This window comes from Harpia harpyja, chromosome Z (assembly GCF_026419915.1).
Source record: "Harpia harpyja isolate bHarHar1 chromosome Z, bHarHar1 primary haplotype, whole genome shotgun sequence".
Taxonomy (NCBI): Eukaryota; Metazoa; Chordata; class Aves; order Accipitriformes; family Accipitridae; genus Harpia; species Harpia harpyja.
The window spans coordinates 95,947,300-95,966,508 of record NC_068969.1 but is presented as its reverse complement, the minus strand read 5'-3'; the positions used below and the strand labels follow the sequence as shown (position 1 = coordinate 95,966,508).

At 37.5% G+C, this 19,209-nt stretch overlaps 1 protein-coding gene across 4 annotated transcripts in view; it reads right to left on the bottom strand.

Annotated features, from left to right (window-relative positions):
* PDE4D (phosphodiesterase 4D) overlaps positions 1–19,209 on the bottom strand; it is a 370,375-nt gene that overhangs the window by 89,735 nt on the left and 261,431 nt on the right. For all 4 annotated transcript variants that reach the window (XM_052775619.1, XM_052775622.1, XM_052775620.1 and 1 more), the window contains exon 5: positions 18,959–19,008. In XM_052775619.1, coding sequence (XP_052631579.1) covers positions 18,959–19,008 — 50 coding nt within the window. The remainder of the gene's footprint in view (positions 1–18,958; positions 19,009–19,209) is intronic.

Genomic DNA, 19,209 nt, shown 5'->3' with positions numbered 1-19,209 from the left:
ATGATTGTGACATTTATAAAGGTATTCTGAGACCATCTGAAAAGATTATAAAATTGACCCTTCTTATTAGTGTATTTAAAAAATACAGACTTGTAATGCTTTTCTAAGTCTAATATGAAGATATTAGAACATTATTGACCTGGCAGATACCTACATAGACTATTTTTTTTCAGGATTAGTAGCCAGAGGATATATATTTACTCAAGTGTATTTTTTTTAGCTGGGTATTTTTTATATTTTTGCACAATTATAACCGCTGATCCATGCTCTTTGCCTGAGAAATTCCATTCCCATCTACAGTTGTGATGGACTACATACAGTCTGTTGTGCTAACATTTCCATTTCACAGGAGAGCCTGACATTCATTCTCAGCTACACATTTCCAAAGTATTAGTAACACTGAAGCCATCTTTTTGCATTACAGGAGTTTCTGTAATGGCAAGGAGTGGAAATTGCCATCTTAAAATATGGCCACATAGACACAGTGGCTGTCTAAGTATCATGAATAACATTCTCGTCATGGAGAAAGCCTTTACAGAAAAATACAGTAAGCAGACGCCCCCCCCCCCCCCCCCCCCCCCTTTAAAGAACAAGTCCTGTTTCCAGCTTCAGCTAATAGAACAGACTGTATGGAGAGAATGAATTTAAGAACACTATATCTCCTGAATCCTCTTCCTCTGCTAAACAACTTCACATGTTAAACGACTGATTACACGTGGGGAGCTATCTTTTCTGTGAAACAGCTCACTCTTCAGTTTACTATGCCAATTACATAGACTAAAGCCTTTCTTAAGGAACCTGACTGCCATCTCGTAACAGTCCACCCTCTAGCAACGCAACACAGAGCCGAGTTTGAGAACTGCTAGAAGCAATCTTGTATAACAGGAACGTGGCTAGTTTGGGCTTTACACATGTGATATGTTTTGTTTAAAGCTATGCTGCCACTGCAGCCAGGGATGTGATCATAGCATGAGCAGATATAGCTAAACAAGCTTTAATCTGACAGCCATGAAGCTGTGAGACCGTGGGCTTTAGCTTGGGACTTTACTAATAGTGGGCTCTTAGGTGGATGAAAGGCACACTCTCTTTTGTTCCTGTTGGTACTCACTAACTAAATACAGTGAGCTCAGGTATATCTATACATCTTGCAGTCCTCATTTGCAAGGCTGCCTTAGAACGTGCTGGGGAAGTTCTTTCCCTGTACTGAAATATTAACACTAGCTTCCAAATAACCTTGTCTAAACATTGCCAGATAATGAGATAATCAGTAACTCGGACAATAAAATGGTAATCTGCTGAAATACTGTAATACTGGGTTTTGTCATGGGGAATATTTGACCTCGTGTTAACAAATTCATATTTTTTCCTATAGTAAAGTCTATAAGGCATTTAATATTAATCATTTTGTATTTAGGAATGGTGAAACTATTCCATTGGCATAAACTGCACACAAGGCAAAGAAAGGGAATGTTCTAAGTGAGTTTATTACCCAACAGATAGAAATATTCCTTGATAACAGTTCTGAAAGAATTAAAAACCCTGGACTAATAAATGTTGATTTGAGAACTATTGTTATTTAATAGATTAAAAAGCATTGAAACATAACTGAATCCAGTATTATAACTAAAGGTGTAAAGGTGCTTGGGTCCAGTACTGCTTTTATAAATCTTATACACGATCTATTTTGTCAAGTTTTTCCATGTACGTGTAGAATTATTCTAACCTCTCTAAGCCTCTGCATCTAAGATTTTTTTTTGGTGGCTGCTGTTGTTGTTTTGTAAAGAGGATGTGAAGGAAAATAAAGATAATAGATTGCAAAGATATGATCACACATTGCAGAACTGCATTTAAAGAAAAATATGAAGACATTTAAATAGGAGAAAAGACATTATAAATCCAGTCATAAGTAGGGTAGAAGTAAAAACTGAATGAAAGAAAAATAGTCACGAGACTAAAACAGGGATTTTCTTTGTTTTAAGGGAATAAATTGAAGGAAAAAATAACTTGAAATTACAAAAGAGCAAACATTCAATTTTTAGCAAGATTCTCTGCTTTAACAGAAGCCTCTTCCACCCTCTGCAACTTGCTGAACTACTGTGAAAAATTACATTAAATCTGTAATATACCCAGCAGACTGTTTCAAGATGTTTTCAGACTTCTTGCCTTCTCATGGTATTCCAGACTAGTATGATCACACCATATAGAGATACTACCTCTGCTTTCTCTGCAATTGGATTTTTAAATGGCTGATCACCAGATTGTCAGAGCATCTTGCAGACATTAATGGGATTGGTCCTCACAATGAGGTAGGCAGCATGAGAGAGGAAGCCACAAGTGTGTGTGTGATCATACAAGAAAGCTTAGAACTAATTCCAGGTGTGAGTCAGTGCAACGCTGTGTCTGTACAGCCAGCTTCTGAGGGCAGCCTACGTTGCAGTCAAAGGATTTATAGTTCTGCTGGCCATAGACAATGTCTGTCATGCAATCGTGGCAGCACAATTTCAGGACTACGGAGACCTGCTCAGGCTGCAGAACTCCCAGCTGCACACTGAGCACCATGCTCAGCTTGACTAAATTGTCTAAGCTTTCTTCTGTGGTCAGACTTACACACGTGGACCCAAAGAACTTAGCCTAAAAGCTGCAACACATGAAAATGTCCTTCAAGTCCCTTGACTGTTTTGTCTTGTTGGAAATGGTCACTCTGCATCTTGCACCTTTTTCCCAATTAGAAGATTGAAAACTTTCTAAAACAGTTTTATAACACTATGTCTAAAGTGAAAAATAGCCCGCGTGATAATGTCTAGTTACTGTTTTTTAATATATTAACCACTGATTGGTATTTATTACATTTTGAAATCCAGGTGATAAGCACTGTTAATCTTCAGTAAGTTCATTTTTAACAAGCCGTGAATGCTTATGACATACAGTAATTTTCTCAACAAAGGGAAGATGAAACTGTTTACCTCAGCAAACTGCTCTCCAAGTTAAGCATTTTGGGCAACAACATCATAGTTCGTTTCAGTTTTTAAGATACTTTGCTTACACTCACTGTAGAGTGGAGTCTGTACAGTTAAATCTTACTTTGAACCTTTTCTGTCTAAGAATTATACGTCTTTCAGCTACAATCTGCGTTAAGAGTTGATGGGGGATTGTTTTGTTTTCTCAGAGACCTGAACTTGGTGTGCTGTGCATCAGTTTCATGTCTGAATGTCATGTCTGGATAGTGATCTGCACTTTTGATGTGCAAGACTTTTTCACATATATGAGAAAAGGGCAGCTAAATCTTTAAAATGAGTTGATGTTGTTTCAGAAAGAAATCCACTTGGGACAAAGAAGTTAAAAGAAAGTAAGACATTTTGGAGGCATGAAAGCCAAATATGTGCTTTTGCATTTTAAATGTTACTCAGGTAGATGAGGGAAATGCGCATCTATGTGACATTTTGTGTAATTTTGATTTCTTTCTAAATATTTTTGATAGACTCTAAAACCTAAACTCGATTTATCTGTTTAACTGAGATTCCAGTAGAACTAGTTTTTCTGTATGAAGCCTACTGCCATATTTCAATCTATAGTTTAATTTTCAGCAATTCAGACTGTCACTTTGTGGGGATTAAATGATGACAGTATGATGAGAGGCAAGCTCATGGGTTCATATACTTCTACACATGTTCCTTAATTTATTTTACAAATGTGGCTATTGTCAAATCTCTTAATTTGTGTAACTTTTTTATGAGATTAAATTACTTCAGCATCATATGGAAATGTTTGCCTGTGATCTGGGCCATCTTTCTGCCAGTCAAATAACAGGTTTATTTTTGTGGAAACTTTCCAGCGCTGGAATGCGGAGTGCTGTATGCCTGCTAAGAGTTTCAATGGCAGCTAATGATCTTAGGCAACACTTAACACATCCATATCTTCAGAAACCTGTATAAACCCAGCACTACTATTTTGCGGTAGTACTGCTTAAGCTAATTTCAAGTTGCCAGGCTATCACACCATTCGCTGCTTAAATATATCCTTGCAGCAGCCCATGCATTTGTTTTCAGACAAGTATTCGAATAGCTGTGTAATGAATCAACTGGAAAACTTACGGACTGAAGAAAAAAAAAAGGAAAAATAATACAGGTTATTTTTCAGTCTGTTGGGTTCCTTGATTATTTCACTCTGTGTCTGCACAGACAACTTGATGGCATATTGCAGGGAGTAGTGAGAGGAAAGAAATGAGTGATGGGGTTCAGGAATTATATAAACTGATCTTTTTGCTCAAAAATACATGTTGAACTATAGCCTGTGCCCCATTTAATCTATGGGACCTAAATACATGCCTCAAGTTTGCTGAAACAAGGCTTCAAGTAGTTAAATCATAGGCAATTAAAAAGAAGAATGGTTAATTTTTAAACTAATTGAGTTGAAATTTGGGGGTGTCTCTCAACTGAGCAGTTTAAAATGAAGCAGAACGAGTCTGTGTATCAGTGTGTAAGGCAGAACTGGAGAAGCAATGCAGAGCATGAGAAAGTCAAGTGGCCTCCTTTGATTGGGGTCCCAGCTATGAAAGAAAAATGTTCCCACTTGTTGCTGACACTTCTACAGGAAGTGTATACAGAAAGTCTGTAGATTTTCAGAAAAAAAAGGTTCCTGAGAAGTAGAAAGATTAAGTGCAGATACTGCATATGCTTTTTCTGTTGATTACATTATCTAGTATGCATCACAGATTTTAGATGGTAGGCCTGACTACTTTTAAATAAGGATCTAACTCATAGCTGTTTCATACCATTAATGACTCCAAAGAAAATTATATCAATCTACTTTTAGGAACTCTTTTTCACACATAATCACAAAAGTTTGCTTTAAAATGGGATTCATGTCCCTTTGCATGATCACTTTTCATCCCCCTTTTTAAAATTGAGAAATTTATTCCAGAACATTGCCATAGCAGTCAACATCTTCAAATACTGCCTCTGAAAGGCAGCATGTAACATCTTCTGGGGAGAAAGATGGGTATTTTACTGTGTATTTTATTTTTTTCGCTGGATGGAGTTGTTACTTTTAGTCAAAGAACTATAGCTAATGTGAAAACTTTTATTATATTTTTATTTTATTCTATGAAATTTTTTCTTTAGAATACTGATGTCAACCTTTTTTATTTTGCAAAAGGAAATGTGGCACTAGTAGATGTTTTATAATCCAGCTCTGCTGGATTGAGCTGTGCTTCGAAGGAATGCCTATAATAGTGGTCTCTCACAGAATCATCAAAACATACAGTTTTCAAAAATCAATGTCTATCAGTAAGCCCATGTAGACTATGAAGGAGAAATACCTATTTATTTTAACAACTAGTCTTCAAAGAGATTCTTGGAAAATCTGTGCTATTTTTATAGCCTGTATTTTATAGACAAGACTAATGCCATCTTTTGAGAAAAGAGACTTCAAGGCGGAACTGGCAAGTGTTTCAACACACTGGGTCTTACCACAAACACCTACTATTTATTGAAGCAACGTTTACTCCTGTGAGCATCAACTCTGTGTTCCAGTGGGTATGTTTAGACAATAGCATTTGTGGCACAGAATTGTGCCTTTCTTCTTTGCAATGTGTACTGAGGCTACAAGGATCCTTTGTCTTCCTAGTGTCTTCTCCCACTATGGCTTATCACCACATTGTATCATACTGCCACCTGTACCTCCTAAAGAACAAACAAGCCAAATAGGTAAGGTGGTGAGACATGGAACTCAAGGGAGTATAAATCTGCAAGGAGGGTAGAACTGCAGCAGACCAGAGAAAAGTGTTGTAAAAGACTCATGGGTGCTGCAGCTTCAGGTTTTACTCAGCAAAACAAAGGCTTGCAGACTTCATTGTAAGAATTAGCAGGAACAAGGAAATCACATTTTGGTTTCACAACATCATACAGTAAAAATCTATGTCTGGTAAGTAACATGCTTACATACATTTCCAAGTAGCAGAAGCATGAGAACTAAGTGGTTTCACCACCTGACTGTTGCTTTCCTGTGTGAAACGCGTATGTGTAGTGTGTATGTATGTCAGCTGCTTGCTCTTTCTCTGAAAACAGTGTCTTGAACTGCAAAGACATAGATTGCTTTAGGACTAATCCTTCTCTGCCTGCCTCCTCTGTCTGACAGATTTTCAGAGTTGAATATTGAATGGGGGATGACAAGGTTCAAACAGCCATTTTATCTGATATGCCAAAAAGTTTTGAGATTCACCTTTTTCAAAAAAAAAGGCACACACTGGAGAAGAAAAATATTTATGCAGCTGAAATGCTGAAATAGATCATACAGATCCCTTTTTGTTTAGGAAATAGAAAGGACAGAATACAAAAAGCAGTTGAGGGGAGGGGTTTCATTTGCCATTGCTGCTTCTTCTATTTGCCAAACTCCAGTTAAAAAGAAACAAACCTTCCCCAAATCCTGATTATGCTTTTTCCCTTTAAGAAGTGGGTTTCAAAACCAGTAATATTAATCATAACAACAACAACCACATCAACAATAATAACAATAATAGTATTAAAGACTCTTCCCCAAACAAATGTTGGTTTCTTTCCCACTAGCTGCCTCCCATCATCTGTCAGACCTTTCTGCATCCCATTGATAACATTTAGTTAGCTCAGGTAGCCAGACTATGTCAAATTGTTTTCTGATTTTCTCCTTCATTTTTTTGGCACTGACTTCTTCCTGGGCTTTTTCTTCTAATCATCTTTGGACTCCTTCAGTTAAAGACTAATTAGTCAATGTTTCCTACAGTATGTCCACTAAGTAAGCCACTAGCATATGGCTTACTTAATACAAGGGGAATTTTTAAATGCTTGCTAATCCAGTAGTCACTTCTGTAATATATTCCTGAGTTATTTCATGTTTCTTTAGCATAGTAATAAGTTATCTAGTGGCAAAATTCACTCACTTAGATGTAATTCTACCTTTTTCATTATTATTAAGGCAAGAAACCTTTTATTTTTATCATATATCATCCTGTAATTTAAGAGAGAGTACCTTAATTTATTGTCTGTCAGCTTCATTTTTTATCTGGCTTAGAATTAGTTCAATTTCATATCTAATTTACACTTTCAAAGATAAGTATCAGTCACAGAAATTAATTTAGCTTACTGCATGGGGAAAGAATAACAAGTTAGATTGGCAATTTGCTACTAGTATTTTAATGTAAATATTTGGGAATAATCTTTAATATTTAGTATCAACTAAAATTTTACGCATGTGGCCACAGCTGCTTCATTAACTCAGAACATCATCATAATGAGGAAAAAATCAAGACATTCCTGGTACAAAAAAGTCTGCTCCTACAGAAGATGGAGCTGAATCTTCTTAACTGTGAGCTGATTAAGGACTATGATAAAAACCCCCAAATTTTCCAATTCTGTTAGCAGAAAGCAAGAGTCACAGAGCTGTGCAAACCTGCCTGAGTACTACGGCTTGGATTTGATTAGGAAATTTTAAAGAAGTCATACCCCAGCACTTTTAAGATTTCAAGTGAAAGCTCTCCAGTAAGAACTACTGGCTCTTTCTGTGCCTCCTGCCATTTCCCCCAAAGTCCCAGAAGCAAGCTTGGCAAATTCCTTGTTGCAACTCTTCCCTGGCAGGTTTCTGCTAGGGAATACCTTACAATATTTGGGACTATGTTAGGCTGCCCACTGCTGGTGTCTCTTTTATGAATAGTGACACTAATGTAATGTCTATTGGATGACTCTTAAGCTCTTGCCTAGGCACTTGGAGGGGTTAAGGCCTGCACAGAGCACTTGGATTGCCTGAGACACCTGCCTGCCTCCCCTGACTGTAAAGGGGCTGTTCAGAGGAATTTGGTATACTGAGCCAGCCAACTGGAAGCATGAAACACAGGGGCACGTCTGAATATGTGACTAAGGTGTCCTCACCAGTTACTTCCATGCTAACCAGTTACTTCCATACTTCCCAGTTCCCATCACCAAAGGTCTTCTGAGGTGAGTTGCCTAACAGGAAAAAAATGTCTTTTTGCATGAAGATGTTAGAACTCCTGGCCTGAGAGCAGAAGGCTGAGTTTTAGGCATTTCTGATTCTTGAATTTTTTGATCCCAGTTCGTGAGAAAGTGTGGTAGGCACAAGCCGATTTTCCTACCACTAGACCTGGAATTACTCCTTCCAGCTCAAGATGAGTCACTTTGCAGAATGTAATGCAAAATGCATACGGTCAGAGAGAGAATGAGCAAAAGCTGTCCCTGTTGTCCAGTGATGAGGTCACTGCTGGACAAGATGTTGTGCAGGGGCGGATCCTAAACTCTGAGCACTACTCCTAGGGTAATTTATTCATTTCATCTGAGCACGAACAAAAGACTATGTGGAGACACCTGCAGAACTTCCTACTCCACAAGAGAAGAGCTGTTCCTGCTTGTTTCTAGGGTTGTCTGACCGTGGTTGCTGCCTGCTCTGATTCACTGCTTTGTTCAGGCTCCATACTTAGGAGCTTGCATATAATAAAAGCAGAACTTAGGCACTTTAATGGGTAATCTCAATGTAGCCCTTCTTTTTTAAATGGATACTCAGGAAAGTGAATAGGCCTTAATGCACCAGTTTCTTGGTAACCTGTTAATGGAAAAGAGATCTACTTCCAAATTTAGTTTTCAATTGGACAGAAGTTAATATATCACTGATCAGAGATGTCAGAACCTGGATGAAATGTGGAACAAAGGTGCACTCCAACTGCACCCAACAGTCATACCAGAAGCCACATCTGCACAGTTTTATTTTCTATATTCATCAGCCAATGGGCTGTATTCATAACAGCAGTGAGAAAAATGACACAGACAAGAGTCCTATTTTTCTTTCTGATTCTTCTCACCTCAGTCCTACAAACCAAATCACCTTTCACTCTTCAGTTGTTCTGTTGTTGTTATCGATACGGTAAATGCAGCCTGGGGTCATGTACAGTTTTCAACTCTAAGTGACACAGGTGGGCTGAAAGGAAAAGAGGAAGCACACGGAGCTTGTCATCCTCTCTGTCTTTCCAGTAAAACGGACAGTTTGGGTGAAATGGTGATACAGGAAATTTTACTGATGCAGCAAAATATGAGACCTATTTAAAGGTAAGAAGCGATGATCTGTGTTGGGCTGCATATCAGATTATCAATGTGGAGATTGATAATGCCTCTCATGTTTTCTTTTTAAACTGATCGCTGTTCTGACTCCAAAATGTGTGAGTCTGTTTCAAAATCAAGGCTGTACTACACTGAAGTCCTAAAGAAAAGTAACCTAAGTAAGTGCTGGATGAAGCTTACAAGCAGAGGTCAGCCCTATGCTGCCTTCTAGTCTCTATGCACTTGGATAACCCAACCACACGTTTCCACCAATACAGACTGTTAAGAAATTACAAATCGTACATAAGGGCCAAGTGTTGTAGTCTACACACTGCAAAACAATGACAGTTATTTTCTAATTGTTGATTTGGATAGTTAGTTTCAATTACATGGACATTCTTGCCAGGAATTTTTTAAACTATGATTGTACTTCTCTGTTTAAGTAAGTAACTTGCTATTTTATGGAAGCTTATACATTTGACTATCAGATGTCACTGTTGAAGTGCAAAACAAAAGGTGTGTGTAATACTGGGCAAAATGCATCTTTTCATAATACATGTTAGTTGGCATTTTTAAATTACATAATGTAAACCACCATTTTGCAATTAGTATAGTCAGGGCAAGTCATTTTTTAAACATCCTAAGGGATCCTGAAAGCTCTTAGGTTTCTCATACTTTCACTGTATAGAAAGCCTGAATTTTTCAGATTTTTCTATGGTACCTTGCAGTAATCAAATGTAGAGCGTACTCTATTTTGTACCCTGGTTTTATTCACTTCCTTGAATGTGAAATGATACGTGAACAGCTTACGTTGTCCAAAACCACATCAATCCTCTTCCTGCTGTTCTGCCTCAAGAAAGTTAATCACTATTTAACAAACCCACTGAACTTAAAGGAGCACTAGATAAAGATTTCATTTCGAATCTTTCATTCAGTTAGAAAAGTTTTGCAACATTAATTAAAGGGCTACAAATGAAGATGGAGAAAGCATTCAGTAAGTCTTCAGAGACGTATCCTGTCAATAACAACCTCTTCCCTAAACCAAGGAAGGGGGCTGAACCGGAGGCACAAATACTATTCCCATTAACAGGGAAATACAATTTAATAATTAATTAATACAATACAATACCCATTTTAAGCAGGTATTTTTTCATGACATCACATGGCAGTGCTGCACAAACTATGACAGCGCTAGTTTTTCATTGAATATAGCAAATATGGCATCCATTTATGAATATCAAATGCCCATAAACTCTGTATGTGCAAGGAAAGAAGCTGCTAGTTCCCTCCCTCCGACAGTGACAAAGTGACTGTGAAAGACTGGCTGGGGAGCAGACTCCTTTGCCTCTGACTCCCTGCCTGTTCACTGCGTATGTTGTTCACTATGGGCAGGAGACATATAAATGAATTTCAGTCTGAATGTAATTTGTGCCCTGTATCTCACAAAGCAATATGATTCTGTTTTTATTGTGGCTAAGAAGGCTGTAAATGAGATAACACTCATTTTAGCTATCAAAACCTAGATAAGGCCTCTAATGATTAACTAAAAAGAGTACCTGATGTAAATATTGCCATTTTCCAAATCTGTTTTGTTTATGCAAAATATTATTGATAATTTGAAAAAAATATACAGGCCTCTTTAAAGTACTTTGTACAGTACTGATGGGGGATTGGTTCAACTCCACTGAAGCTGATGATTGTCAATCCTTTATTCAGAATGTTTGTTGGAAAATTGTGAGCTCGTTTTGCAAACAGAATAGCTAAACCAGCTTAAACAAAGGATATCTGCATTGCTAATTGGTTACTGAACTACATGGACCAGCTGGAGGGATTTCATTGGAAGATAAATCTGTATTTGCTCTGGATTGCACAATATAAATCCTTTTCTTTTTATATGCTATCTGAATTCATAGACTCGTAGAATGGCTTGGGTTGGAAGGGACCTTAAAGATCATCTAGTTCCAACCCCCCTGCCATGGGCAGGGACACCTTCCACTAGACCAGGTTGCTCAAAGCCCCATCCAGTCTGGCCTTGAATACTTCCAGGGATGGGGCATCCACAACCCCTCTGGGCAACCTGTTCCAGTGCCTCACCACCCTCACAGTGAAGAACTTCTTCCTTGCATCTAATCTAAATCTACCCTCTTTCAGTTTAAAGCCATTACCCCTTGTCCTATCACTACATGCCCTTGTAAAAAGCTCCTCTCTGGCTTTCCTGTAGGCCCCCTTTACATACTGGAAGGCTGCTATAAGGTCTCCCCGGAGCCTTCTCTTCTCCAGGCTGAACAACCCCAACTCTCAGCCTGTCCTCATAGGAGAGGTTCTCCAGCCCCCTGATCATCTTCGTGGCCCTCCTCTGGACCCACTCAAGCAGTTCCATGTCCTTCTTATGTTGGGGGCCCCTCAGCTGAATGCAGTACTCCAGGTGGGGTCTGACAAGAGCAGAGTAGAGGAGGAGAATCACCTCCCTCAACCTGATGGCCTCCTTCTTTTGATGCATCCCAGAATGCAATTGTCTTTCTGGGCTGCTAGTGCACATTGCTGGCTCATATTCAGTTTTTCATCCACCAATACCCCCAAGACCTTCTCTGCAGGGCTGCTCTCAAGCCACTTATTGCCCAGCCTGTACCCATGTTTGGGATTGCCTCGACCCATGTGCAGGAGCCTGCACTTGGCCTTGTTGAACTTCGTGAGGTTTGCACGGCCCCACCTTGCATGAAGAGTTTCTCCAGCTGGGCACACTTACACCCATGACATCCACCTCTGCCTTCAGATCCTAGGGGGACTTCCAGGTTCTGGAGTTCCATGTAACATTGGGTCTGGGCAGCTCTTTCAATTCTTGGGGTTTCAGTCTGGGTGTAGGTGTCCATATAGGAAGTTTTTATCACTTCACATCTGGGTTTCAGTCACAGCTTTGCAGCTGTGGTGTGTGGAAACCAATTTGTTTTGACAGGAGGCTACCTCTGTCTGGCTCCCAGAAGAAAACACTGTTCAGTTATGATAAAATATATTTTTTCTGACAAAAAGTATGTGTTTTCCTTTCTCTTAGCATTTTTCTCTCTAGTTTCAAATTGCCTACTGAGTTTCAAAATTTGATGCCACTGTGAATGCTTAAAGGCTGTCAGAAGTGCTAGCAGCAAGAGAAAGTAACAACTGCAGAGGATAATTGTCCTTTCACACTGGTCTGTGCCATAGAGGTCTAAATAACACCAGCAATATTTTATTTTTTTAGAAAGGATGGAAGAGCAATAGCGTTGCATAGATGATAATTAAATGAGTAGCCATGCAAGAAAACAGGATAAATAAGTCAAGTCTGACTTCTACAATGTTTTTTTGTGTCAAGTTCTTCAATTTAATTTAAAATAGAATATTAGGCCTGGGGTGTGAGTTTGGAAGAGGCCTTTTGTTTTTAAAGGCAGGAGTTGAGTTGGATAGAAATAACAAAATCATAAATTGACAGGGACAAATAGCACTTACATGTATATGTGCTATGGTTATCTTCCAAAAAACACATTTTCAGGACTCCCTTAATATGAACAGCTTAATATAGGTATATAACCTTCCACATAGTGTTCTTTCAGTTTGTCAGTTCCTCTCTCTTGTTCTATTACTCTTCACATAGCATAAAATCCACACCAGACAACACAATGTGCTATTTTTTGGTCTATCTGAGAAAAGAGTTGTAATGAATGTGGCTGTCTTCACATAGTTCACATACACGGGGAATTTCAAAAGCATTCACAGAAGTTGAAAGGACACATTTAACTGACTGTTAGTAAGAATTCTGGTCGTAAATGCGAGTATTGAACATATTCCCCTAGGAAGTAAACTGAGGTGGACCGGCATGTGTGTGCCAGTGACTTTCGTGCATATAAAGGCACTTGTAATGCTTGAATTCAACCACTGGTGATGTATACTGTTAACCTGCCACGAGTCTGTGGATAGACATCTGCTAATTTCTCAAATAATAGATGGTATTTACCACAGACTGAAAGACGTGAAAATGCTACAAATCACATTCACACTTGAAAATGTAAGTGTCTGTGGTATTTACCCTGAAATTAAAATAATTGCCTGAGGTGAGTTAAATAATTCAAAATATCCATAGGTGTATGGATATAAGCAAAAGTACAAAGAAGAGAACATTTACATACAATTCAACATACTGCACAAAGAACAAAGGCCATTTTATCAAAAACATCCCGCTTTAAAACCAGGGTCTCAGGTTTCTCCACTGTTTCAGGAAAGCACCCTTTATTCAATGAACTTGAATGAAGATTTCAGAACATTTTACCTTGCCTCTGCCAAAAGTTTGGCAGTGCAGTTTACCATAGAAGTACTTTTCTGTAATAAGATAAAAATATATTCAGTGGGCAAATTAAGTAAGAGGGGGAAGTTCTCATTATAAATGTAATCCTGCTTACTAAATCTAGAGGAGTGATACATATACTGCAATTACGTCTTCAATAGGGCATGTTTTGTATATGTGCCTAAATCTGGGTATGAAATCTAAGGTCATTAGCACTTTAAAATGTGACACTGATATTGTATGACGAGTTTTCTTCTGTTAAAAACCTGAAATATTCTTTATTTTTAAGCCTCTGTTTTCATAGACATTATGATCCCCGCAATCTCATGTACCCGCTCCCAACCTAGTGGCTATTACCGCAGATTGCAGGAATTAACCTCTGTAAGGCATGCATTTGTGCTTTTTTCTGTCTACTCATGTTCTCGTGTTTACTTTATCCTCTGCTGTGCTCTGGCAGAATCCCAGACACAGGAAAGAATAAAAGGCATTTGGATTATTGAGGACATCTCCATGCAGTGATACACTGTACAGTCCAGTCAGGCCCTGAAAGAGTCAGCAGGGTATGTAACACTTTGCTTTCTGGACTTTTGAACAGTTTAAAGTATATCAAGAATGTTACTTCTTATTGAACAAGAATTTATTCTGTTTTAATTCCATCCTGTTATTCAGTAAAATCTTTCAGTTACAGAACTGGTATGAGTGAGAGATACACTTACATAGAGATCTACACACTCAAAATAATCCTTTATTCCCAATGCCATAAGATGTGACCTACTAATTTTCATCTGTAACTTTTGTTTTTTCTTGTTATGTCCAGCTGCTTGTATTTAGAAAGGGTTTAGTCTGTATGAATATAGAAGTTTAGCTTACCACTGTGATATTTGTTTGTGTCCTACTGAAAGACAGGAGGGTAATCTTTAATTAATATTTAATTATTAAATAATGATTGATTATACTTTTAATTAATAAAATAAAATCTCTAGCAAAAGGCTGGCAGATCCCATTTCACAAACATAAACTTAGTTGGAAAACCCGAAGCTCATCAAAACAAATCATAAAATGTGTTGGACAAAGCCCATGAAAAACATGTAATAAATTCCATTTAATTAGCAGGATATTGATTTCTGCTGGATTTAAGATGCATGTAAAGAGTGTAATTCAAGTCCAATATGAAGCAATGAAATCATGGAGTAGCATATTATTTCAGTTAGATATATAACCTCATAATCTTTGCAAATAGTGTATTTCTCTATTGCCATGGTTTTTGTATACATAAAAAAATCTTAAGGGGTTTTCCTGACACTGAGCCACATGCTTCCTACATTTTAATAAATGAAATGTAGCTTGTTATTGAAAAATTCCATATATTTTCCTCTATCTGATGAAATAGGTTTGGGTTAGCTTTTGGTGCAAAATTGTAAACAACTTCTAAAAAGTGCAATTTTGCAATTATGATTTATTTTATGATTAAATTAAATTACCTTTTTGTTACATATACAAGTCTTCACTTACAGGTCCTTTGGCACTGTATTTGTAATGTAAAGGGCCACTTATGTAATCTAAATTTAAATCTACTTTAAAGCTATTACTATGAATTAGATACTATGTCTATCTAATATATGCATATATACGAATCAGACCCTGTGTCTGTGGTTTCAGGTTAACTAAGACTTGCCAGTTAATCAGTAGTTGTAGTATTCGGAGGCTTGGAAACTCATTCTTTTGGACAAACTTACCTCCTTCTGCATGCAAAATATTTGCACATAAAACCAGGTACCAGACTGAGTTTGCAAATTGTCGTTAATGGACAGAGAAATTGTGAGATGTCCTATCTGTTTTAAATCTGAAACATATCAAGGAAGACCTTATATGGTTCCTTCCTAATTCAAATTATTCTGATTTAGAAATGCAGATATTAGAACTGTAGTAATCAAAATATATCTAATGCTTGCTCACTTTTTTATCAGTCAAAAATTAAAACTTGCAAGCTGAATCCTTGAGTCACAGCTAGTTTCATTTTTTTGAAAATGAAACGTTATTTATAATACACTGGTTGTGTTAAGAGAATTACTATCAACTTGAAGTGAAACACCATTCATGTCACTGCCTGGAAAACGTGACTCATAGTGAGAGGAACCCCTCTTCTGGTTGAAACACAGAACACCACGCATGGAAGCACTGTACAGCAAACAGGCTGGTCTCAGTCATGGGACAGAGATGGCACTTCTAGGGAGCAATTCATCTCCCTTTAAAGAAGACATCTAACATAAGTCAGTTTGCATGTCTGCTTATTCACACTGACTATAGATATAACAGGTATCTACATCCTAGATATCTAAAGCAAGTAAGAAAAGTGCCATCTAAGAAGTCTGTTGTTACATGAAAAGCTCCCACCTCCTACCCCCTAATTTGTCTGCAAAAGGAACATCCGGCATGCTATAGCATACTTGGCTGATACTGAAGATCCAGTATGCCATTGATGTTCATTAGCTTCTTCCAACACAATTTCCAAAAGGGATTCATGTGGATGTATTGAATAGAACAGATCATATTTTGATCATCAACTTCTACATATTTACATTGAAAAATTACTGCAAATTTTAAGGCCACCATGGTTACTGTTGCTTCTGAGAATCTGAACATTTGATTCCTGTGCTGCTTCTCAGTTCCACAGTTTCTTGTTTTTTTGCTAATGCATTTTCTCCCACATTTATGCCTCAGGATGAATGCTTAAAATAGTAAATGGGAGAATTCTGCTATTGCTATTTTAGTCACTTGGCTTTACCAAATTCCTTTTTATCTTTCCTTTGTCATTTTCCCGTATCTTCTGCAGTAGTTCCTTTTGCTAAACTTTTTCCTTCTGTGATCGTCCCATTCTTCAGTCAAAGTCTTCCCAAAGACAATTCTTCCAGGAAGCTTAGCAACATAAATGCTCCATCTTCAGTGGAGCATTTACTTAAACTCAAACTCTTTCTGGTTTAGCATTGATATAGTTAATGATACTGTGCCTTCCAGTCACCTAGTTTGTTACACTGGTGATCAGTTCTTGCTGAGATTGCTAGCTGAGCCATCTGGATGATGGGATGGGGCTCTACCTGTCTGGTGTATGGTTCTGGATATTCCATGACATGAACTCTGAGAACAGCACAACCAGGAGGATTTCTCAGCAGGAAGGATCTGCATAAGCTACGTTTCAAACATTCCCCAGAAGAATTCAAAAGCTCAGTAGCATCTGATGGGGTTTTCAATCATTCTGTGAAGAGCAGGCAAAGTGTTTGTAATGTATTTTCTTTCTTGGCATAGTGCTGTAGTACAGCATGTTTTACTAGGATTTTTTATGCTCCAAGAAAGCACCTATGCATACTTCTGTGCTTATGCCATGAAATTTGTTGCTATGGAAATATCAAAACCAGTCTATGACTAAGAACAGGCAAACCTATTCAGGCAAAATAGTATCTAGCCTCAATCTCCATTCAACAGTCAAAATGAATTGTAGCCATTTTCATGCTTTATAGTGGGTTAATATCTTTCCTGTATCATTAAAGTCTTTTAGCCACTTATATCCAATGTGCACAGGCTCCAGCTCACCCACTTCAATGCATAATTTGGGCACAGCAATTCCAGCAGCATCTCTGAGAAATCAGATTAAACTAAATTAGATTAAATTATCCTTACTATTCTTTGCCTTCTCTTGCTTCCTTTAAATTTCTTGGCACAGAAGCATTTTCTAGATTAATTACAGCACTGACTGCACCACCTTCCTTCTAAACATTAAAACTTCAGATGATTTATTGCTTCTGACATGTAGAGTGCATTCTGAAGATTAACTGAATGGAAACCTTCAGATCTGAGGGGGAATTTAAAAAGACCAACAGCGTCTTCCAGCAGAGTGTGTCTTGGGTCCTGCTGTCTGAGCAGCTTCTCCTGCTGGAAAAAAGTTGACCTCAGGCAAACAACTGTGGGAGAGCACGTAAGGTAGGCTCACTGTGTGCTCACATGTATGTGTATCTTCTCTTCTGGGTATCACATTTTCTTTTACTGTCAGGGATTTTACTGTTACAGGCTTTCTAAAGATAGTCCCTTGGAACCAAAGAAAGAACCCTGTTTTCCAGTATCTCTATTTCCAGTTAAGGTAACAGACTTCTGGATGACTGCGTTGTATGAGACAAATTCCACAATTAAAAATGGGCGTCATATCTATCAATAACTAAAATGTCTCATGGAGAGTAATTTGAAACCAATGCCCCAAATTACCCCTTAAAGGAATATATTAACAAAGGTTTATAACTGATTTAAGCATTTACCTGTCTCCCCTTCCTATTTATTTAATTACCATGAATTTAAGTATGATGGCAGAACATTCTTAACTAAGGATGCTTTCCTGTTTAAAGAATAGATTCGAAGATTTAACCTCTGTTCCCATATGAGCCCTACACACAAATGGTCAGATTATGTGATGAGTTCCTAGGAGAGTAAAATTGTACAGAACTGCCAAGATTGGGTTTTTTAGAGGTAAATATGCATATTGTGTGAGGCTAGATGTAAAAACCTAACAATGTTAACACATTCCAGGGCCCAAAGACAGAAACTATTGAACATGACAAAGCCACGCTTCTCAAAAGAGCTGAAGTACCATTTCTTCCTTGACTTACAAATCTATATTACAATTAAAAAAGGCTAAAGCTATTTTGAAAATTCTGGAAACATTAAGTTTTTGGTTTAAATGATAAATTTGTGTTTAGTAAGTGTCTGTGTACTTTCATCAAGAGGCAAAGCAAATGCTCTTTCACTCTGCCAACACACCATAGAGAATGCAACTACCTGGAAAATTACACAGTGTAAGAACACATGGATTAATATGATGTAAAAAATGTGAGGTCAAATAAAGTGTGTTGCCATAAAGATGTCCACGACAAAGTTGCCATAATAATAATAATAACCAAAAGTGCCGCAGGGTAAAATTTTCAAAAGTGTTCACGTAACTTACAGTGCCAGTCCTGTTTCCAGGTTAATGTTTCTTTAGAAATAATACTGTCTTTTACAAAGGAATTATTTTCTCTTACACACCTACAAATGTTATAGAAATAGAATTTACCATCCTAAATCAGAAAAGCTGGTTTTGAAAATTTCTCCTCATTACCTAAGGGCTTGTAATGTGAAGACTTTGCCTCAGTAAAAGTACAGAACTCCATGTCTCAAAAGAAACATTGATGCATTCCTCATACCAGTTCATTCTACTACATTTTATTGCAAAAAGTTACTAACGAAGGTAATCATGACATGGTCACACACTGGTATATAGAGGGGAAAAAAAACAATTAGGGAAAAAACTTAAATTAAAACCAGGATAAGACGACAGAAATCAGAAAGCTAATATGATATAACACCGAAAGTCGACAGTTTGAGTCAACACATGACTCATCCTCTTCAATAAGACAGATATAAGGATATGAAAGAATACAAGGTTATTATTATAAAAGGCAGTTTTCAATGAGACATTTTTATAAATAAGTATTAAATTTAGAAACCCATGATGGTTTCACAGAGGAATTTTAGTCATATTAATTCTTCTTACCTGTTATAGTTGCTTTGTTAATAGATGGTTGATTACACATTGGTGATCGTCTGTTTAAAAGAAAAGGAATAAAAGATATAAGCCTGATAAACTCACAGATGACTTGAACAATATAATAGAAAATACATTTCCTTGGGAAATTATTTGGGACTGGAATACCCTGGCATTGCCAAAGAAAAAGTTCATTTAGAACAGATACTTCTTTCTAGTGTAGAAGGGAATTCACAACTGACCCTGAAACCTCTCTGCAG